General features: G+C 49.4%; 1 protein-coding gene across 7 annotated transcripts in view; it reads right to left on the reverse strand.

The window, feature by feature from the left end:
* Positions 1-22,567, reverse strand: part of LOC119972493 (serine/threonine-protein kinase VRK1-like) — a 292,251-nt gene that overhangs the window by 134,005 nt on the left and 135,679 nt on the right. Inside the window, exons 1-2 of one of the 7 annotated variants that reach the window (XM_038809308.1) lie at positions 4,370-4,422; positions 1,092-1,232 (exon numbers count right to left, since the gene is read on the reverse strand). In XM_038809308.1, the coding sequence (XP_038665236.1) occupies positions 1,092-1,230 (139 nt within the window). In that variant the 5' untranslated portion in view covers positions 1,231-1,232; positions 4,370-4,422. Of the gene's footprint in view, positions 1-1,091; positions 1,233-2,388; positions 2,508-3,864; positions 3,932-3,954; positions 4,279-4,369; positions 4,423-22,567 lie in introns of those variants that run through there. The other 6 variants (XM_038809299.1, XM_038809289.1, XM_038809278.1 and 3 more) reach the window with 6 other exon arrangements.

The following is a 22,567-nucleotide window of genomic DNA, read 5'->3' on the forward strand; positions in this document are numbered from 1 at the left end:
ACATAGCTATTGACTAGTAAATGCAATGTCAGAAAGCCAAAAAATTCATCTTGCGCTCTGCAGAATGACATTAGCCTTCAACCTAACATATGAACATACTAAACAGAAGTAGGTCTTTCGGTCCCTCTCTTGCTTCTATTGTTTTCAAGACATCAAAATCAAAATATCTTGGCAACTTAATTGATGTAAAACTAAATAAAATCAAAAACCATAGAATCACTGAAATATTCTATTGAGTTTTTTTAATGATAATCTGCAATAACAAGTTCCAAACCCCTTTCACTTGGTTCTTCCCCATCAATTGGCTTTTTGGTACAAAGCAACAATTAGATAAGGGACACAGCACCAGGGACCCGGGTTCAATTCCGGCCTTTGGTAACTGTCTGTGTGGAGTTTGCACTTTCTCCCCATGTCTGCGTGGATTTCCTCCAGGTGCTCCGGTTTACTCCCACATTTCAAAGATGTGCAGGTTAGTTGGTTTGGCCATGCTAACTTAATAATAATAATTTTTATTATTGTTACAAGTAGGCTTACATTAACACTGCAACAAAGTTACTGTGAAAATCCCCCAGTCGCCACACTCCAGCGCCAGTTCGGGTACACTAAGGGAGAATTCAGAATGTCCAATTCATCTAACAAGCACATCCTTCGGGACTTGTGGGAGAAAACCGGAGCACCCGGAGGAAACCCACGCAGATACAGGGAGAACATGCAGACTCTGCACAGACACTGACCCAAGCCAGGAATCGAACCTGGGACCCTGGCGCTGTGAAGCAACAGTGCTAACCACTATGCTACCTTGCCGCCCAAACGAGAGCATTTTTTTGATGTTTGTGTCCAAGGATTTGCAGGTTAGGTGGGGTTATGAGATTACAGGGATAGGGTGGGAGAGTGGGCCTAGATAGACTGCTCTTCCAGAGGGTTGGTGTAGAACTTGATGGGCCAAATAACATCCTTCTGCACTTAGGAATTCAATGGTTCTACGGTTCTGTATATTAATAATGAACATTTGCTTTAAATAAATCACCTATAAAAGTTCAGACTTTTTCTACAAAGAAATCAGTATGAAATGATTCAGTGTGCTTCCTTACCCAAATGTATCAGCCCAAATCCACCTTTACCAATAATTTTCCCAAGTTTCCAGTGCTTCTTCTCAGAGTCCGTCAGAACCAAGCCCTCAGGGAGAGGATCAGGAAGTTTCCTTCGTGTGCTGCCTTTGGGTGGCATCATACCTAACAAGAAACAAGAGGGTGGAGGGCTTTACTTCTCCCTTTGAAAGCTTAAAATGTACAGCAGTTTACTTTCTTTCCACATTCTTGGTTCTCTTTCCATTTAACCTTTCTCCTTCCTTTTCCAGTGCAGAGTCAATTGATCATGATCGACTGGTAATAGTGGTCATCTCAAATTTATAATGATCCCAATCCCTTTTTTTTATAAATTTGGAGTGCCCAATTAATTTTTTTCCAATTAAGCGGCAATTTAGCATGGCCAGTCCACCAACCCTGCACATCTTTGGGTTGTGGGGGTGAAACCCACGCAAGCATGGGTAGAATGTGCAAACTCCACATGGACAATGACCCAGGGCCTGCATTCGAACCGGGGTCCTCAGCGCTGCAGTCCCAGTGCTAACCACTGCGTGACATACCGCCCGTAACTAGGTTTTTAAAAATGTGTTAACTTCATAATTACTGCTAAATATTTTCACAGACCCTGAAAATCTGGTTTTATATTTGTGTCAAATTTCTCCATTATAATATGAACCCACATTTTTTAAATAATACCTTCTTAAAGTTTGTTCATCTTTCTATTATCTTCTATCTTAGTCCAATCATAATGATTTATTTCATGATATGAAATTTATATTAAAAATGAAACAATTCAATGTTTTTAACTTCCTGCTTTGCCGTGAGAGAGAATATTTTGATGCAATTGGCTGTTTATCCTATTTGCTGACATCACCACTGTTGGACGCCTGGAAATCCCCTTATTCGCACCGGATTTAAACTGCCATCATTTGTTTTAAAATTTAAAGTACCCAATTCTTTTCTTTTCCAATTAAGGGGCAATTTAGCCTGGCCAATTCACCTACCCTGCAAATCTTTGTGTTGTGTGGGTAAGACCCATGCAAGCTCCACACAGACAGTGACCCAGGGCTGGGATCGAACCCGGGACCTCAGTGTTGTGAGGCAGCAGTGCTAACCACTGCGCCACAGTAAACTGCCATCAGTACTTTGCCATTCACTGTAAAACCTAGCCCAATATAATAAGAGCACAGTAAGAAGTCTTACAACACCAGGTTAAAGTCCAACAGGTTTGTTTCAAATCACTAGCTTTCGGAGCACTGCTCCTGAAGGGGAGGTTGAGGGTGGGGGAATTATTAACTACTACCTGCTTAAATGACCGCCCACCACCAAATCTGTCAAGGAGATTGGCAGAAGATTCAACCGAACATTTCCGATCGATGATGACATTTCTCGTTCTACAATTACTTTTTTCTATAGCCTTTGGGAATACACACAAAGCAAGAACATAGATATCTCGGAGGATTGTGGGGTTGGAGGACATTACAGACGTAGGTAGGAAAAGGGTCATGAAGGCGTTTGAAAACAAGGATCAGAATTTTTAAATCAAGGCCATGCTTGAGCGGGAGCCGCTGTTGGTCAGCGAGCATGGGGGTGATAGGGGAACCGTACTTGCTGTGGGTTAAGACATGGGCCGCAGAGTTTTGACTAACCTAAGCTTACAGAAGGGAGAATGTGGGAGACCAGGCAAGAGTGCACTGGAATAGTCAAGTCTAGAGGTAGCAAAGGCATGGACGGGGGCTTCAGTGGCAGATGAGTTGAGACGGGGCGAAGACGAGCGATGTTACAGAGGTGTTAAAAGGCGGCCTTAGAGATGCCATTAATATGAGGCTGGAAGCTAATCTCAAGATCAAATGTGACAACAAAGTTACAAACAGGCTGGTTTCATCTCAAAATGTAGCCAGGGAGAGGGACGGAATTTAGAAGAATTATCTGCTGATCCAGTAAACTAAGAAGTCCGATAATTTAGCAACAGTGAAGGTGATGAGAGAGGTGGTGGTGGTGAGTTAGTGCTCGGTGTCGTCAGCATTTAGTGTGAAAATGAATACCATGCCTTTGCTTTACTTTTGGCCATCATCATCCTGGAACATTAACTCTTGTATATTTTTTCACAGGTGCTTCCTGACCTGCTGAGTACTTCCAATATTTCCTGTTTTAATTGATACGGTTGGCCGATTGCACTGGCTATTGGGAGATTTTACAATTGGATCTTAAGAGCAAACTCAAGTGATTCAACACAGAATGTCAATCACTTATCTGGACTGCATCTTCATAATTTACAAACTGAAATCTTGAGTGAATGACAATCCCACCATTCTGGTCTGTTAAACCAAGGTTTTTTTTCCCTTAATGAATCTACACTTTGATGTAGTTTTACAACTCACTCTTAAATCACCAGATTTTTAAAATCCCATCAGGTGCTGGGACACTCCCAGCTGGTTTGCCCTGTGCTGCACTCCACAACTGGCCTCACACTTGCTGGGACAAGCTCCAAGTAAATCTGTGTAAAAACAAGTGTAAGTACTGGGCAAGCAGCCCAAGTGTGCATGATTCAGGCCGTATGGAATAGGGGAGCAATCCTGGCCAAGGGTAAAGTCAGCCACCGGAAGTTTAAACTTTCGGACAAGTACTACACATTCTCCAGTCACCAATCCGCCCCCCCCACAATCAACCCTGTTCCGCTCGCCACAGTCTGATCTGTAATTCTCAGCATTTCCTGATTTCACTTCCAATCTCTTCTCCGAATTATAATTCAGCAAATAATTGCCCGCAGTCACGTTACCGTTCAACACCATAGTTGGCTATTAAAAAGCAAATGTTTTGGAAAGCTGGAGTTGACATTTTGGAGAAGATTAATGAAGTAAACATGTACATTACAAAGGGCTGGACGGTGGGCAGGTCTGCAGATTGCCAGCAAGTCACTGAGAGCTGGGCCGGGCCAGGCCACACTCCCGGGTCTGAGCACCCGCCGCTGTGCCGTCCACCCCAGCTCTCCGCTCAGCTGAATCTCGCGCGCGCTGGAAGCAACGAGTGGCCGAACCGCAGCCCGGGGACAGATCGAGTCAAAATGCTCCAGCCATTAGGCGGAGATAAGCTGCTGTTTAAAGTTTGGGCCCCCGGTCTCTGGTCATGATCGGGGCAGTAGCTTCTGTTTTGTGAGAAGAAAGCAGACTGACGTGGACCCGGGAAATGTGACACCCTGTGGGCTCTCTGAGTGAGCTCGTGTGAAAGTGGAACTTCCTTGAACTGACTCAGCCCATTTCTCTTGGTGCCCGCAGAGAATTTACCTTAAAACAAAAGTGGATGTGGGTGAAGCCAGCAAAGTGCGATTGGCTCGGAGTGCTTCCCCCTTGAAAGGAGGTCGGCTGCTGGAAGGTGTAGAAATATAAAACTGGTTGCTATGAACTTGCTTTGTCTGGGGTTAAAGGGGTACTCATTGACCACACTGAGGAAGTAATTGTGTTACGGTCGGTGGAGGGGAAGGGCCCTTTGAGGTCCACGTTTCAAAGGGGCAGGAGGCCTTCACCAGGCACGCACGGTCTGGCTGGTAGAAGTGCGGTTTGCACTCCGCACAGACCTGGCAGTCCCTGGTGATTGCCCTGACTTCCTCAACGGAGTAGGGCAGATTGCGGGCCTTGAAGAAGTGGTACAAACGTGTGACTCCCGGGTGGCAAAGATTGTCGTGCAGAGTCTGGAGTCGGTCCGCCTGTGCGCTGGCACATGTACCTCGGGATAGGGAATCGGGGGGACTCATTCAGCTTACTGGGGCGATACAGAATCTTGTAGTTGTAGGTGGAGAGCTCGATCTTCCACCTCAAGACTTTATCATTTTTGATCTTGCCCCGCTGTGTGTTGTTAAACATGAAGGCTACCAACCGTTGGTCAGTGAGGAGAGTGAATCTCCTGCCGGCCAGGTAATGCCTCCAATGCCGCACAGCTTCAACGATGGCTTGGGCATCTTTTTCGACAGACTGACTCATCACTGACCAACGGTCGGTAGCCTTCATGTTTAACAACACACAGCGGTGCGAGATCAAAAACGATAAAGCCTTGAGGTGGAGGATCGAGCTCTCCACCTACAACTACGAGATTTTGTATTGCCCCGGTAAGCTCAACGAGCCCCCCGATGCCCTATCCCGAGGTACATGTGCCAGCGCACAAGTGGACCGACTCCAAACTCTGCACGACAATCTTTGTCACCCGGGAGTCACACGTTTGTACCACTTCATCAAGGCCCGCAATCTGCCCTACTCCATTGAGGAAGTCAGGGCAATCACCAGGGACTGCCAAGTCTAATGCGTTCCTCTCGACTTGGAAGGGGAGCGTCTCATCGACCACGTACATCGTGGCCTTGGCAATGTCGGCCTTGATACGATTGAAGGCCAGGTGAGCCTCGGCCATCAGGGGAAACAGAGTGGATTGAATGAGTGGACGGGCCTTATCCGCATAGTTTGGGACCCACTTGGCGTAATAAGAAAAGAACCCCAGGCATTGTTTGAGGGCCTTGGGGCAGTGGGGGAGTTCCATGAGGGGGCGCATGCGGTTGGGATCGGGCCCCAGAACTCCGTTCTGGACCACATAGCCGAGGATGGCTAAGCGGTTCGTGCTGAAACGCACTTCTCCTTGTTATAAGTTAGGTTGAGGAGAGTGGCGGTGTGGAGAAATTTGGCAACGTTGGAGTCATGGTCCTGCTGATTGTGGCCGCAGATGGTGACGTTATCCAAGTACGGGAAGGTGCCCCGCAGTCCGTACCGGTCAACCATTTGGTCCCTTTCCCATTTGAAAACCGAGACCCCGTTGGTGACGCCAAAGGGAACCCTGAGGAAGTGGTAAAGGCGGCCATCTGCTTTGAAGGCAGTGTATGGGCGGTCTGCCTTACGGATGGGGAGTTGGTGGTAGGTGGATTTCAGGTCCACAGTTGAGAAGACCTAGTACTGTGCAATCTGATTGACCATATCAGATGTGTGTGGGAGGGGGTACGCGCCGAGCTGCATGTACCTGTTGATGGTCTGGCTGTAGTCCACGACCATCCTGTGTTTGTCCCCAGTTTTCACCACTACCACTTGGGCGCTCCAGGGGCTGTTGCTGGCCTCAGTAATGCCTTCCCGAAACAGTCACTGGACTTCGGACCTGATGAACTCCACGCCCTGGACGGTGAGGGTGGCTATGCAGTACCCCCGGATCGCCATGGAGTGGGACCCAGAGGTCAAGGATATTCTCTGGTTGGCGGGGTGTACTGCGAGGGAGCAACGTCTTATCGTATCGGGATGAATGAAGCTCTGGGTGCTCCCCGAGTCCAGCAGACAGGAGATCTCTTGCCCATCGATCTTCACATTGGTGGAAGCAGCTGACAGGTTGTGTGGGCGAGACTGGTAAATCGTGACCGAGGCGAGACATGGCTGGTCGTCGATGGTGGCAGGCGATGAGTTGCCTGGGGGGCATGGGTCCTGGTATGATGGTGGCGCCCATGAGCTGCACGTGTCGTGAGGAAGACAAGATGGCGGCGCCCGATGATCCTGGGGAGAACAAGATGGCGGCGCCCACAGGCCAAACGTGGTCTGAGGAAGGGAAGATGGCGGCGCCCACTGATCGCATGTGGTCCGAGGAGGGGAAGATGTGGCGCCCACTGGTCGCACGTGAGGAAAGATAGCGGCGACTGCGCGGGCCTGGAACACCGCAGCAAAGTGTCTCTTTTTGCTGCAGGCCTTACAAAGGGTGCTCTGGGCCGGGCAACACTGTCGGGAGTGTTTAGGCTGCCCACAGAAGTAACATTTGGGTCCCCCAGGGTTGGTTAGCTGCCGCGCGGCACAGGCGTGGGGTTGGCTGAGGGGGGTCACTGGTGAGGTCCACAATGGGGCAGCCATCTGCGGAGTCCACGATGCGCAGGAGAGGTGGGCCGAGCGGCCGGAGGCGTAGGCCTGGATGTCACACGAAGCGACCATAAGCGAGAACGCTAGCTTTTTAGTCTCTGCTAGGTTGAGTGTGGCCCCTTCTAATAGGCGCTGTCGGATGTAATTGGACCCTATCCCTGTGACAAAAGCGTCTCTCATGAGCAAGTTCGAGTGTTCCGTGGCCGTGACAGCCTGGCAGTTACAGTCTCTAACTAGGGGAATCAGGGCACGCCACAAATCTTCCACTAACTCACCGGGAAGTTGACGACGAGTGGAGAGGATGTGCCTAGCGTAGAGAGTGTTAGACTGCTAGGCGTAGTTTTCTTACAGTACCGCCATGCCTTCTGCGTAGTTCGGTGCGTCCTGGATAAGCGGAAAGACGTTGGAGCTCAGCCGCGTGTAGAGGATCTGAATCTTCTGAGCTTCAGGAATTGGGTCTGGCGCAGATCCGATGTACGCTTCGAAACAGGCTAGCCAATGTTGAAAGTCCTTTTTGGCGTTGTCTGACTGCGGATCCAGCTGCAGGCGATCCGGCTTGATGCGGAGGTCTGCATCTTCTGAAAACTTTATTGTATTAAATTGCACGATCAATTGCACAAAGACGAGAGTTGGATACAATTGAGGCTTTAATACACTAAGATGTGTGGCCTCGACTTCCGGTTGCGGCTATGCGGAGCTAAGCCGCACGTTCGGCAGCTCCCGCTATTTAGGGACTTTTGGGCCATTTCGAGGGCCCCAAATGGCGCTGTTTTAACGCATCCCGGTGGGGGAAGGTGCCTGGAGGAACTTGCCCCACACTATATGGTGCTCACCCGGAGTGGGACGAAGAAAGAAGCTGCAGCAGCTCCCCAAAAAAAATGGGGGAAGGAAAACAAAATGGCGGCCGGCGCAACACCCGAGGACTGGTGGAAGTGGGCGCAGGAGCAGCAGGCCTCTCTCCTGCGTTGTTTTGCGGAGCTGAAGACTGAGCTGCTGGACTCCATGAATGCAACTACGAACAAGCTGCTTGGGACCCAGGCGGCCCAGGACGTGTGTATTCGGGAGTTGCAGCAGCAAGCCGTTGAAAGGGAGGAGGAGGCCGTGGTCCTCGTGGGAAAGTGGAGTTGCACGAGGCACTTCATAAAAAGTGGCAGGACCGCTTGGAGGAGCTGGACGTTCGCACGAGGTGAAAGAATCTGAGGATCCTGGGCCTGGCGGAGGGGCTGGAGGGGTCGGATCTCCCGGCGTATGTGACCACGATGCTGAGCTCGTTGATGGGAGCGGGGTCCTTCCATTTGCCCCTGGAGCTTGACGGAGCTCACAGAGTGATGGCCAGGAGGCCCAAGGCAAATGAGCCCCCGAGGGCGGTGCTGGTGCGGTTCCATCGATTCAGTGACCGGGAGTGTGTGCTGCGCTGGGCCAAGAAAGAGAGGAGCAGTAAATGGGAGAATTTGGTAGTGAGGATCTACCAGGACTGGAGTGCGGAGCTGGCTAAGCGGCGGGCCGGGTTCAACCGGACGAAGGCGGTGCTTCATGCCGAGCAGGTCAGGTTTGGAATGTTGCAGCCTGCGCGCCTGTGGGTTACATACAAGGACCGGCACCATTACTTCGAGTTCCCGGAGGAGGCGTGGGTCTTTGTACAGGCAGAGAAGCTGGACTCGAACTCGGGTCTGGGGACATACTTTGGCCGTCGTTGTTTCCGCTGTTGCTGTTTTGTTTCAACTTTTTTAACTTCGACATGTGTGTTATGTATGCTGGTTTTCTGTTTGCTCTGTTTACGGGTGGGTTTGTTAGTTGGGTATGGTTGTGGGTTAGGTGGGGAATGTTGGGGGTTTGTGTTATATATGTTCTCTTCTGTACGGGGCTGGGGATTGAGGTGAAACTGGATTTTGGGGAACTGCGTCAGAAGGGTGGGTTGTGGCAGTGTGAAAGCGCGGGCTTTCCTCTGGTTTCCCGCGCTGCGGGGCAGGGGGGTGGAGCTGGCGGTGGGGTCGGGGCCTCTACTGGTCTTTCCCGCGCTGAAGCGGTGCCAAGGAGGTGTGGCAAGAGGGGGATGACCCCATGCCGGGAGGGGATAGGTTTTGGCGGGAGCTGCCGGGGTCAGCAGAAGTCAGCTGACTCACGGAAGTACCATGGAGGGTGCATCACGACTAGGAGGGGTCCTAGCCTTGGGGGGGGGGGGGGGGGGGGGAGATATACCGGGTTGCTGCTGGAATGACTAGGAAGGAGCCTGTGGGGGCCGGGGAGGAAGAGGAGAGGCGTTATCGCCATGGGGAACGGGTCGGGCGGGGTGTGCTGGCCTGGGGCGAACATCTGATAAGCTATGGCTAGTCGGCGGGGGAGTGGGGGCGGGTTGCCCTCTGATCCGGCTGATTACCTGGAACGTGAGGGGGCTGAACGGGCCGGTTAAGAGAACCAGGGTATTTTCCCATCTGAGGGGGTTGAAGGCGGACATGGCTATGCTCCAGGAGACCCACCTGAAGATGGCGGACCAGGTTCATCTGAGGAAGGGGTGGGTGGGGCAGGTTTATCACTCAGGATTGGACGCGAAGAACCGGGGGGTGGCGATTCTGGTGGGGAAGAGGGTGGCGTTTGAGGCGGCTGAGGTGGTATCGGACAAGGAGGGCAAATATATCATGGTGAAGGGTAGGCTGCAGGGAGTGAAGGTGGTGCTGGTGAACGTATATGCCCCGAATTGGGATGATGCTGGCTTCATGAGGCGATTGTTGGGCCGCATCCCGGACCTGGAGGCAGGGGGCCTGATCATGGGGGGAGATTTTAACACAGTGCTGGATCCCACATTGGACCGGTCCAGTTCAAGGATGGGCAGGAGACCGGCGGCGGCCAAAGTGCTGAAGGGATACATGGACCAGATGGGAGGGGTGGATCCCTGAAGGTTTGGGAGACCGAGAGCGCGGGATTATTCCTTTTTCTCTCATGTCCATAGGGTTTATTCCCAGATAGACTTTTTTGTCCTGAGCAGGGGATTGATTCCGAGGGTGCAGGATGCCGAGTACTCGGCCATAGCGATTTCGGACCATGCCCCGCACTGGGTTGATCTGGAGATGGGAGAGGCGCGGGACCAGTGCCCGCTCTGATGCCTGGATGTGGGGATGCTGGCGGAGGAGGAGGTGTGTCAGAGGGTTCGGAGAAGCATTGAGGGGTATCTGGATACCAATGATATGGGGAGGTCCGGGTGGGGATGGTCTGGGAGGCTCTGAAAGCAGTGATCCGGGGGGAGCCGATCTCCATCCGGGCCCACAGGGAAAGGAGGGAGAGGAAGGAGAGGGAGAGACTGGTGGGAGAGCTCCTGGATGTGGACAGGAGATATGCGGAGGCACCGGAGGAAGGGTTGCTGGGAGAACGGCGCAGTTTGCAGGCCAAATTTGACTTGTTGACCACCAGAAAGGCGGAGACACAGTGGAGGAGGGCGCAGGGCGCGGTTTATGAGTATGGAGAGAAGGCGAGCAGGATGTTGGCGCATCAGCTCCGTAGGCGAGATGCGGCTAGGGAAATTGGTGGAGTGAAGGATGGGGGTGGAAATGTAGTGCAGAAGGGGACAGAAGTAAACGGGGTCTTTAGGGACTTTTACGAGGAACTGTACCGGTCGGAACCTCCGAGGGGGAGAGAGGGGATGGAGAGCTTCATGAACAGGCTATGTTTCCCAAGGGTTCAAGAGAGGCTGGTAGAGGGGCTGGGGGCGCCGATAGAGCTGGAGGAGCTAGTCAGGGGGATCGGACAAATGCAGTCAGGTAAGGCCCCTGGGCCGGACGGGTTCCCGGCGGAATTTTACAAAAAGTATGCGGACCTGGTGGGTCCCCTGCTGGTGCGAACCTTCAATGAGGCATGGGAGGGGGGGCTTTGCCCCCCGACGATGTCGCGGGCACTGATCTCTTTGATCCTAAAGCGGGATAAGAACCCCTTGCAGTGTGGATCATACAGGCCTATCTCGCTCCTTAACGTAGACGCTAAGTTGCTGGCGAAGATCCTGGCTAACAGGATAGAGGATTGTGTGCCAGAGGTAATTCACGATGATCAGACAGGATTTGTCAAGGGGCGGCAGCTCAACACGAATGTGCGGAGACTGCTCAATGTTATCATGATGCCGGCAGTGGAGGGGGAGGCGGAGATAGTGGTGGTGCTGGACGCAGAGAAAGTGTTTGATAGAGTTGAGTGGGGGTACCTGTGGGAGGTGCTGGAGAGGTTTGGATTTGGGGATGGATTCATCAAATGGGTGAGGCTGCTTTACGCGGCTCCGATGGCGAGTGTAGTCACAAATGGAAGGAGATCGGAGTACTTTAGGCTCTATCGTGGGACCAGGCAGGGGTGCCCCCTGTCCCCCCCTGCTCTCTGCACTGGCGATTGAACAGCTGGCTATGGCATTGAGGGAGTCAGGGAGATGGAGGGGTCTGGTGCGGGGTGGGGAGGAACACCGGGTATCGCTGTATGCGGACGACCTGCTGTTATATGTGGCGGGCCCAGAGGGGGGAATGCCGGGGGTGATGGAACTGTTAGCGGAATTTGTGGGCTTTTTGGGCTATAAGCTAAATTTAGGAAAGCGCAAGGTATTTGTTGTGCACCCGGGAGATCAAGAGGAAGGAATTGGGAGGCTCCCTTTCGGGAGGGCAGTGAAGAGTTTCAGGTACCTGGGGGTGCAGGTGGCCAGGAGTTGGGGGACTCTCCATAAGCTTAACTTCACCAGACTAGTGGAGCAGATGGAGGAGGAATTTAAAAGGTGGGACATGGTGCCGCTGTCGTTGGCGGGCAGAGTGCAATCCGTCAAAATGACGGTTCTCCCGAGGTTCTTGTTCCTCTTCCAGTGCTTGCCCATCTTTATCCCTAGGGCCTTTTTTAAAAGGGTAACCAGCAGCATCATGGGATTTGTTTGGGCGCATGGCACCCCGAGGGTGAAGAGGGTCTTCTTGGAGCGGGGTAGAGATGGGGGGGGGGGCTGCCGTTGCCCAATCTCTCGGGGTACTACTGGGCGGCCAACGTGTCGATGGTGCGCAAGTGGGTGATGGAGGGGGAGGGGGCAGCATGGAAACGGATGGAGAGAGCGTCCTGTGGGGATTCAAGCCTGGGGGCCCTGGTAACGGCGCCGTGGCCGCTCCCTCCCACGAGGTATACCACGAGTCCGGTGGTGGCGGCTACCCTCAAGATTTGGGGGCAGTGGAGGCGACATAGGGGAGAAGTGGGGGGCTCGATTGAGGCTCCGTTAAGGGTTCGTCCCGGGGAACATGGATGGGGGATTTCAGGGATGGTACAGAGCGGGCATTAGACAGCTGAGGGACCTGTTTATCGACGGGAGGTTTGCGAGCCTGGGGGAGTTGGAGGAGAAATTTGGGCTCCCCCCGGGAAACATGTTTAGGTATCTGCAGGTAAAGGCATTTGCTAGACGGCAGGTGGAGGGATTCCCTGCGCTCCCCGCGAGGGGGGTGAGTGACAGGGTGCTTTCGGGGGTCTGGGTCGGGGAGGGGAAGATATCCGATATCTACAAGCTTATGTTTGTAGAAGAGGCGTCAGTAGAGGAGCTGAAAAGTAAGTGGGAGGGGGAACTGGGGGAACAGATCGAAGACGGGACATGGGCTGATGCCCTGGAGAGGGTTAATTCTTCCTCCTCGTGTGCGCAGCTTAGCCTCATTCAATTCAAGGTGCTGCATAGGGCCCACATGACTGGGACGAGGATGAGTAGGTTCTTTGGGGGTGAAGATAGGTGTGTCAGGTGCTTGGGGAGTCCAGCAAACCATGCCCATATGTTCTGGGCATGCCCGGCACTGGATGAGTTCTGAAAGGGGGTGGCGAGGACGGTGTCAAGGGTGGTGGGATCCAGTGTCAAGCCAGGATGGGGACTCGCGATCTTTGGGGTTGGGGTAGAGCCGGGAGTGCAGGAGGCAAAAGAGGCCGGTGTGCTGGCCTTTGCGTCCCTAGTAGCCCGGCGAAGGATTTTGCTACAATGGAAGGATGCGAGGCCCCCAAGCGTGGAGACCTGGATCAATGACATGGCGGGTTTTATTAAGCTAGAAAAGGTCAAATTCGCCCTGAGAGGATTGGTGCAAGGGTTCTTTAAGCGGTGGCAACCTTTCCTCGACTTTCTGGCTCAACGATAGGGTACTGGGACAGTAGCAGCAGCAACCTGGGTGGGGGGGGGGGGGGGGGGGGGGGGGGACGATGACTATGTTTGTTTATTTTATTTAAATTTGATTTATTTAATTTTTATTTATGGTTAAGTTCTCTTGTTGGGGTGGGGGGGATGGGATACATGTGTTGTTACGGTTTGGGGGGAGTTGCGGGTGTTATGGGGCAGTTTGTTGCATATTATTACTTGTTGTTATATTTTTATATTTTTTGTAAAAATTCCAATAAAAATAATTTTTAAAAAAAGATGTGTGGCCTCCTACAGCAGCTGGTGAAATGGCTGCTGGACAAGGAGCACACATATTTATGCTCCGCCTACTGGGCGGAGCCAGCAGGCAGGGAACTACCCCCATACCTGTAGTACAGGGCCTTACCACAAATCACCTAATATATACATCAGTGGTGACTACCACAGGGGTTAAACGTCTGGAGGTGGTTGGGGAATAATGAGAAAGGTTTCACTGGTGCGGTGTAGGTACTGTTCTGAGATTGTGATTGGAGCAAAGCAAAGGTAACTTTACTGTATAACCTCTGCCTTGGACTGTCCAATGATCCAGCACAAACTTTGTCATTTTGCTATTTCTTTAAATTAATTTCTGGAATGTAGGCGTCGCTGGATAAGCCAGCATTTATTCTCTATCCCTTTTTGAGAAAGTGGTGGTGACTTCCCTTCTTGAACCGCTGCCATCCTTGAGGTGTAGGTACACCCACAGTGCTGTTCGGAAGGGAATTGCAGGATTTTGCCCCAGCAACAGTGCAGGAATGGTGATATATTTCCAAGTCAGGATGCTGAGTGACTTGGAGGGGAACCTCCAGGTGGTGGGGTTCCAAGGTGTCTGCTGCTCTGATCCTTCTGGATGGTAGTGGACGAGGCTTTTGAAGGTGCTGCCTAAGGAACTTTAGTGAGTTACTGCAGTGCATCTTGTAGATCATATATGTCAAACTCAAGGCCCGCGGTGGAATTATCTTTGGCCCGCGAGATAATATCGAATTACTTTTTTTAAAATTTAGATTAGCCAATTATTTTTTCCAATTAAGGGGCAATTTAGCGTGGCCAATCCACCTACTCTGCACATTTTTGGGTTGTGGGGGCGAAACCCACGCAGACACGGGGAGAACGTGCAAACTCCACACGGACAGTGACCCAGAGCCGGGATTGAACCTGGGACCTCAGCGGCGTGAGGCGGTTGTGCTAACCACTAGGCCACCGTGCTGCCCTAATAATATCTAATTACTATTAAAGCTGGCCCCAGCAATTGAAGCGCCTATGGCGTATGATATGGCTGATGCCGAGTTTATTCAGGTATAGTGTGAATCACAAAGTGTTGGCCTGTGGAAAAATGTTTTCATTAGAAATTACTCTGGAAAAGCTCCAGATAAAGCAATAAGAAATAAATGCAACTAATTTTTTTATTTATTTAATATTTAATGTTGTTTTTATAGGCAATAACCTAAGCTTTATTAGTTCCAGGTTCAATAAGTTCATTTCAATAAGTTTTGCAAAAAAACATTGAACCAGTCCGGCCCTCGACTTGTCCCGATTTTTTAATTTTGGCCCACGGTGTATTTGAGTTTGACACCCCTGTTGTAGATGGTACACAAGGCTGCCATTGTTCATCAGTAAGAAGTCTTACAACACCAGGTTAAAGTCCAACATGTTTGTTTCAAACACTAGCTTTCAGAGCACTGCTCCTTCCTCAGGTGAATGAAGAGGTTTGTTCCAGAAACAGACATATAGACAAATTCAAAGATGCCAGACAATGCTTAGAATGCGAATATTTGAAGGTAATTGAATCTTTACAGATCCAGAGATAGGGGTAACCCCAGGTTAAAGAGGTGTGAATAGTCTCAAGCCAGGACAGTTGGTAGGATTTTGCAAGCCCAGGCCAGATGGTGGGGGATGAATGTAATGCGACATGAATCCCAGGTCACGGTTGAGGCCGTACTCATGTGTGCGGAACTTGGCTATAAGTTTCTGCTCAGCGATTCTGCGTTATCGTGCGTCCTGAAGGCCGCCTTGGAGAACGCTTACCCAGAGATCAGGCTGAATGCCCTTGATTGCTGAAGTGTTCCCCGACTGGAAGGGAACATTCCTGCCTGGTGGTTGTTGCGCGATGTCCGTTCATTCGTTGTCGCAGTGTCTGCATTGTCTCGCCAATGTCCCACGCTTCGGGACATCCTTTCCTGCAGAGTATGAGGTAGACAACATTGGCCGAGTCGCACGACTATGTGCCGCATACCTGGTGGGTGGTGTTCTCATGTGTAATGGTGGTATCCATGTCAGTGATCTGGCACGTCTTGCAGAGATTGCCATGGCAGGGTTGTGTGGTGTCGGGTCGCTGCAGCCTCCAACACGTCATCGATGAAGATGAACATCTTGCCACGGTCATCCCCACACCCCCACTACTTGCCTTCAAATAACTGCGCAACAACCTCAAACAAACCATTGTTTGCAGCAAACTACCCAGCCTTCAGAACAGCAACCACAACACCACAGTGGGCTAAACAGCTGGCTTGTATGCAGAACAATGCCAGCAGCACAGGTTCAATTCCCCACTGGTCTCCCCGAACAGGCGCCTGAATGTGGCGACTAGAGGCTTTTCACAGTAACTTCATTGAAGCCTACTTGTAACAATAAGTGATTATTATTCTTGAGAGTGGCACTCATCCAGGCAAATAGAAAGTATTCCATCACACCCTTGACTTGTACCTTGTAGATGGTGAACAGGATTTTGGGAGTCAGGAGATGAGTCATTTGCCACAGGATTCCTAGTCTCTGACCTGGTCTAGTAGTCCCAGTATTAATATGGCTAGTCCAGTTCAGTTTCTGATCAATGATAACCCCAAGGATGTTGATAGTGGGATTCAGCGATGATAATGCCATTGAATATCATGGGGCAATGGTTAGATCCTCTCTTGTAGGAGATTGTCATTGCGTGGCACTTGTGTCATGAGAATGTCGCTTTAAGAAATATTTGGCTGCTCATGTTACTGCAGTGATGTCAGAGTGTGGATGGAGCTGAGCTCCGGTTCTGCTTTTTAGTTTCACTTTGAGAAAAGCTTGGGTGTCTTTTTGGTTTTGTTTTTTGCAATGTGTTGCAGCTGAAGTCAGCCAAAGCAGCTGTACTGTTGATCTCTCTGCCATGAAGGACTGTCTCTTGATCATTTGGTGAATTCAGAAATTTAAATGTTTTCAGTATTGAATGTAAACCCTGATGTGCTCCTGCTTAAAGGTTTGTTAAGTCTTTTGGGTGTAAAATAACAGAATGCATGTTACTTAGTGTTGTATTCTTTGGGGTTATCTTTGAATTAATGGTTGCTAAGATATTCACTGTATGTTTTAAAAAGGTTAACTTGAGTTCATAGAATAAACATTGTTTTGCTTTATAAAATACTTTTCCCTTTATGCTGTACCACACCTGTAGAGTAGGCCGTGTGCTCCCCACACCACAATCTATTAAAAGCTGTGGGTCAGGTGAAATCCATGATACACTTTGGGGTTCTCTAAACCCTGGCCCATAACACTTGTATAACACAAATGTAACTTCATAGAATTTACAGTGCAGAAGGAGGCCATTCGGCTCATCGAGTCTGCACTGGCTCTTGGAAAGAGCACCCTACCCAAGGTCAACACCTCCACCCTATCCCCATAACCCAGTAATCCCACCAAACACTAAGGGAAATTTTGGACACTAAGGGCAATCTATCATGGCCAATCTACCTAACATGCACATCTTTGGACTGTGGGAGGAAACCGGAGCACCTGGAGGAAACCCACACACACACGGGGAGAACATGCAGACTCCACACAGACAGTGACCCAGCGGGGAATCAAACCTGGGACCCTGGCGCTCTGAAGCATTTGTGCTATCCACAATGCTACCGTGCTGCCCTTACTTGCCACTTGCCACAACTTGCCACTTGTCAGCCCAAAACTGAGCATTGTCCAGGTCATGCTGCATTTGGACACGGACTACTTCAATATCTGAGGAGATGTGAATGGTACTTAACATTGTGCAGTCAGTCATCTGCGAACATCCCACTTCTGATCTTATGATGGAAGGCGGTTCTTGATGAAACAACTGAAGGTGATTGGGCCTCAGACACGACCCTGAGGAACTCCTGCAGTGTTGTCCTGGAGCTGAGATGATTGACCTCCAACCATCACAATCATCTTCCTTTGCATCAGGTATGACTCCAACTAGTGGAGGGTTTCCCCCATGATTCCCCTTTGACTCCAGTTTTTCTGGAGGGCTTCTTGGTGCCATACTGAGTCAAATCATATCATAGAATTTACAGTGCAGAAGGAGGCCATTCGGCCCAATGGGTCTGCACCGACCCTTGGAAAGAGCACCCTACCTAAGTCCACACCTCTAACCTATCCCCACATCTCCACACTATCCCCGTAACACCACCTAACCACTTTTGGACACTAAGGGCAATTTAGCATAGCCAATCCACTTAACCTGCACATCTTTGGACTGTGGGAGGAAACCGGAGCACCAGGAGGAATCCCACGCAGACACAGTTTGGTGATAATGATAGAATGGGGGAGAGCAGTCAGAGTGGGAGGGGTGGGTAGGCAGGGGGATGGTAGAGAACTGTCAGAGCAGTGATGGAGAAGAGCAGTCAGATTGGGGAGAGAGCGCTATCAGACCCTTGGAGGGGAAACATCAAGAAAAGGGGAAGAGAGCTGTCAGAGTGGGAGGGAAAGAGCTGTCAGAGTGGAGGGAGCTGAAACCGGGAGGCATGATACATGGTTTGGAAACCCTTGGGCTAGTGCTTCCCTTCCCTTCCCATAGAGCCTTCCCTTTCTCCCTCCTTGCAGAACTTTCCCTCCCTGCAGTATCTGCACAATTTTTGTGTTGCAGACCCAGAGATATTGCAACAACAAACGCATGGCACTTGCAGATTATAGATGACAAAATACTCTGTCCACCCTGAATTACACCAGCTCAACAACAGACTTCCAAAAACAAGCTACAATACTTCCAAAAACTTGTACAGAACAGAAGTAAGTCAAAAGTACCTTGTCTGGAGTCGGAGGCCTGCCCCTTTTAAATAATGGGATTTCTCATGCGGTTGAACGCATGTTTGACTGAGAATGAGATGCTCTTTGAATCTGCATAGTCGAAGAGCATTATTCAGTAGCCTCGCCACACCCAACTTGGTGTCGGGACAAAGCCATTGAATCTCGTGAGAGACCTCTTCCAAGATTTGCAATGCTCGAAACGGCTCGTGAGATTTAACAAAATCTCGGGAGACGTCACTGGGCGAGATCCAGATCTGCGTATATATGCGCTCAAGGGATTCTCCCGGCACCCTGGACCTAACGCTGCGCCCCGGAGACCTTGTCAAGGCGCCATTCAGTATCGGTTTCCACAAATGTAGACCAGTGGTAATAGCACCTGGGGATTCTCCCAGGCTCTTTGAGACCCCAGTCTGCAGTTTCAATGTGCCCGGGTGTCAGGTTGGCACTACCAGGATTGGGCCTGGGGGGGGGGGCTTACCAGATGGAGAGGTGGAGGTGGAGGAAACCTCCCCAAGGTTGGGGGAGGGAGATGCTGAAGGGGGAGGGGAGAGCGAGGAAGCAAGACAAAATGATGCCCTGATCCAGAAATGACTCAAGTGCAGCCTCGGCGGAGAGAAACTCCTCGGAGCCCCCAAAAATGGCAAGATGCTGTTGAATAGTGGGGTGTTTCACAGCAATCAGCCACCGAGAAACACCCCGCTAAACGTGCCCAAAACTGAACATAGTTTTTTTCAGGATGAATCATGCCTGAAGTTTCAGCAATGGGTGTCAAAGAGCCGATTCATGTCACAGTGCAAACTCTTCTGACTCAATGGCTAAATGGACAGCATGCAGTGAAAATGGACAGCTGATGATGCATTATGCTTTCCAGGTTTCTGTAGCACTGCTACAAAGCTCAATTTCATGGCCTCAGATTCATGATTCGTTTGGTCTTCGATTAATGTCTGAGGTGGGTTTCTGTGAAGTACAGTTATAGTTGCTGACTTTAATATTCTAAAAATGTGCGGGATTAAATAAAATTAGCTTGCAGATCTGTCATTCGTTAGAATATTAAACAGCGTGTTAGTTGGCACACAGTTCCAGTTTAGACAATTATATAGATTGCCTTCGTCAATGAACGCTCAAACTATAGAATTTTGCAGCATGAAATATTATTTGGGCAGTCATTCTCGTGCTGCTCTCTGAAATGGCTAAACAAATAGTCTAATTCTTTATTTTTCTAATATTCATCCTCTCATGTTATTATGGATCCAGCTTCACCATTGACTCTAGTAAAGCATTGCTTGAGCAAAAAACACAGCGTTAAAGAAAAAAACTACTAGCCTCTCTATTTTGCTTTTGAGGAATACTTGAAATTGAAATATTGTCATAACCTCTCAAGTTTGTTACAGTCTTGAGACGCACTCTTGGGTACAGTAATTTTTTAACTATTGTGCACATAAGTACGGCAACTATAGTTTGACAGAATACTCAGACAATACCAGACTGCTACAAATGGAAGAGACAACTGGCAGTAAATCAAATGTCCTGTATGTCAAAAACAGTAAGCGAGATTGGTGCTTGACAGTCACCATGTGAAGCCTTTGTTGCCAATAGACCAACCTATTCAATAATAGCGAAAATGGTGTCAGACAGATTAAATCTGACACAATATTATAACAAAGATCGTCAGCCATTTGACCTACAGGGTTGTCATAAAAACACTTTAAGTTTAAAATCATACCCTTTGAAAGCTTTTGTTGGGAAATGTTGGTACACTTAAACTATCCTCTGTCTCAATCATTTCAACTGGTAAGGTGGCATGGTACATGAAACAAGGACTGAATATTGCGCGTGTTTACTGCATTAATATTGTCGGTAAGCAAAATAATCAGAACAAAGCTAGGTTTACAATTAACAGAACGGATTTTCTCTACAGACACATCTGCCATAAAAATCTGGCCCATATACTCAAATTAATGATATTTGTGATGAGACATTTTAAAAAAAACATTGGATGCGAGTTTCTGCAGGAAATAATAATGTTCCAGAATTTGCCAAAACTACTATCTTCACAGTTGATCCTAAATCAAAGATCTTCAAACATCTGAGTCCGTCAAACATCTCCAAATAAAATTTAAAAGACTTAATGGACCATATGCATTGAGGCTGTTGCTATTCTATCACAAATATTCACATCAGGAATTGCTTATTTTGTTGTTTTAAGACCTTTAAACAGGACAGAAATCAAGAGGTAACTGACAACTAGTTTTTTATTTAATTTTTTTAATTCACAAATTGTGCATGTCATTGGCACTGTTGCTCGTTTTGGTGAGTGTGCTTTACACTCAATTGGCTCTGTTTTATTACCTTGCTCTAGAGTCGCCAGGTATCTTTATGATACCACCACGAGGTTCAAGTTCAAGTGCTGATCAATGACTCAGTACACCAGTTGGTAAGGTTCAAATCAAAACACATTTATTATATACACAGTCAATCGCTACTCATGCATAAATACTACAAAACTAAGCTACTTCTACACTACAGGCCAATACTTATCTTCTGGAAAAGGAACCCACTGGGTCAGGGAACAATGGCCTCTTGTTTAATCCTGAGACTGCAGGCTTCCAGCTGGTACGGACTAAGGGTCAGGAAAGCCTATCTCGTAGCGTGCGTTGACTGGACACTTACTTGTTGGTGCAGCTGCAAGGCAGTTCAGGGTCAAGTGTTGTTTCAGTCTGCTGCGTGACCCTGCCGAGAAGCCTATCGAGAGAAACTGCCAAGGGACCGAATTGAACTTGGGATCTGTCTTTTATAGGCCCCAGGGGCTTCGCGCCCTTTTGGGCAGACCCCGTACCTGACTCCAATCGATTGGATCACGTACCAATCCATCGGTTTGAATTCCCCAATACTGGGGCTGTTTCCTGATCGCTGGGTGCTCGTTAGCCTCTTTTGTCTTGGACTCCTGCTGGCGCCGGGAAGTCTGGTTTTACCTCGATTATCCTAACTGTTGCTATTGTGCCTGGGAATCGCTCATTAATATTCAGATTGTTGGTTTCAATGCTGTCTGCTTTCTGCAACTCGAATATACAGAAGAACTCTGCAAACTGCTTGTTTTCTCATACTGTCCAATTTTCCCTGCGTTCTTTGCGAATCTCCATTTTAAGTCGGGAAGTGGCCAACCCAGGTGGCTACAGCACGGTCAGCATATTTTGTCCTCGTGGCCCTTAACACACATTTTGATCACCTTTTCAGAGGGGAAAGTCAACGACATGGCTGTAGATTTTATGTCGCTTTTAGGTCAGACTGTAATAATGTCAGATTTCTTTCCGTGAAAAGTATTAGTGAACTGGATGGGTTTTCACAATAATCTGGTAGTTTTGTGGCATCAATATTGATATCAGCTATTGTTTTACTCCAAATTTATTTAATTAGCTATAATATTTTCAGGAGTTCCGAGAACATTAAACAAAACCGATTTATTTAGGCAAACAAAAGTAAAGACAGCAACGCGTAAATCCCAGCCAGGACTACCGATCATGCCAGTCCCAATCGAGGCCGGCTTTCAGGCTGGCTTTTAAGTACTTGATTCACGAGTCCCAGCCGCTAGCCCTCTATCCCTCGGCGGGGAGCTTGTATTTTATGAGCTCCATGAGGAGATCAATTAGGCCATCCCGTGGATCTCGTGAGGGTTATTACATCCCACCCCCCCTCTGTCGTCGGTGGTGGAGGAGGGCTCCTTTTGTCCGTTTTGTGCGCAGCTCTGTTTGCAACGGCTTTGGAGCCGGGTTGTGGGGGTGGGGAGTGTAACACATGTTACATGTCGGGAGCGTTGCTTCCATGCTGATTCTCTGGGGCATCCTGTAGACGGTTTCTCTCTGCCAAACTGTGATCCGAGACTATGGATGCTTTTTTCTCCACGTCTGACACAAAATCCTCTCTCTCGCATATATCTGTTTCCTCAACGTTAGGCTTAGATGGGTTTGTAGTTTTGGCCCATCAGTAATTCTGCTGTTGCTCTCCTGATCGTTTTATGCGGCGCAGTCCGATAGTTGAACAGGAAACCTGCCAATTCTGTCTCAATGGACCCTGTGGCTTGATTCTTTATGTCCCTCTTAAAAGTCTGTACCGCCCGTCCAGCCAGGCCATTTGACGAAGAGTGGTATGGGGTGTTCCAAATGTGTTTCACGCCATTCGCCTGCATGAACTTCGAGAATTCCTCACTGGTGAAAGGGGTGCTATTACCAGTGACAAGCACCTCTGGGATACCATGGACAATGAACGGCTGGTATAGCTTCTCAATGGTGACTTCTGAAGTGGTGGATGGCATCTGCTAAACATTGATCCATTTTGAGTGGACATCAACAGCAGTAAAAACATTGACCCTGAGAAAGACCTGACGAAGTCGGCATGTAACCGCATTCAGGACTGCCTGGACACTCCCAGGGGTGAAGTGAGGCTGATGGCAG

Source organism: Scyliorhinus canicula, chromosome 1, assembly GCF_902713615.1.
Source record: "Scyliorhinus canicula chromosome 1, sScyCan1.1, whole genome shotgun sequence".
Taxonomy (NCBI): Eukaryota; Metazoa; Chordata; class Chondrichthyes; order Carcharhiniformes; family Scyliorhinidae; genus Scyliorhinus; species Scyliorhinus canicula.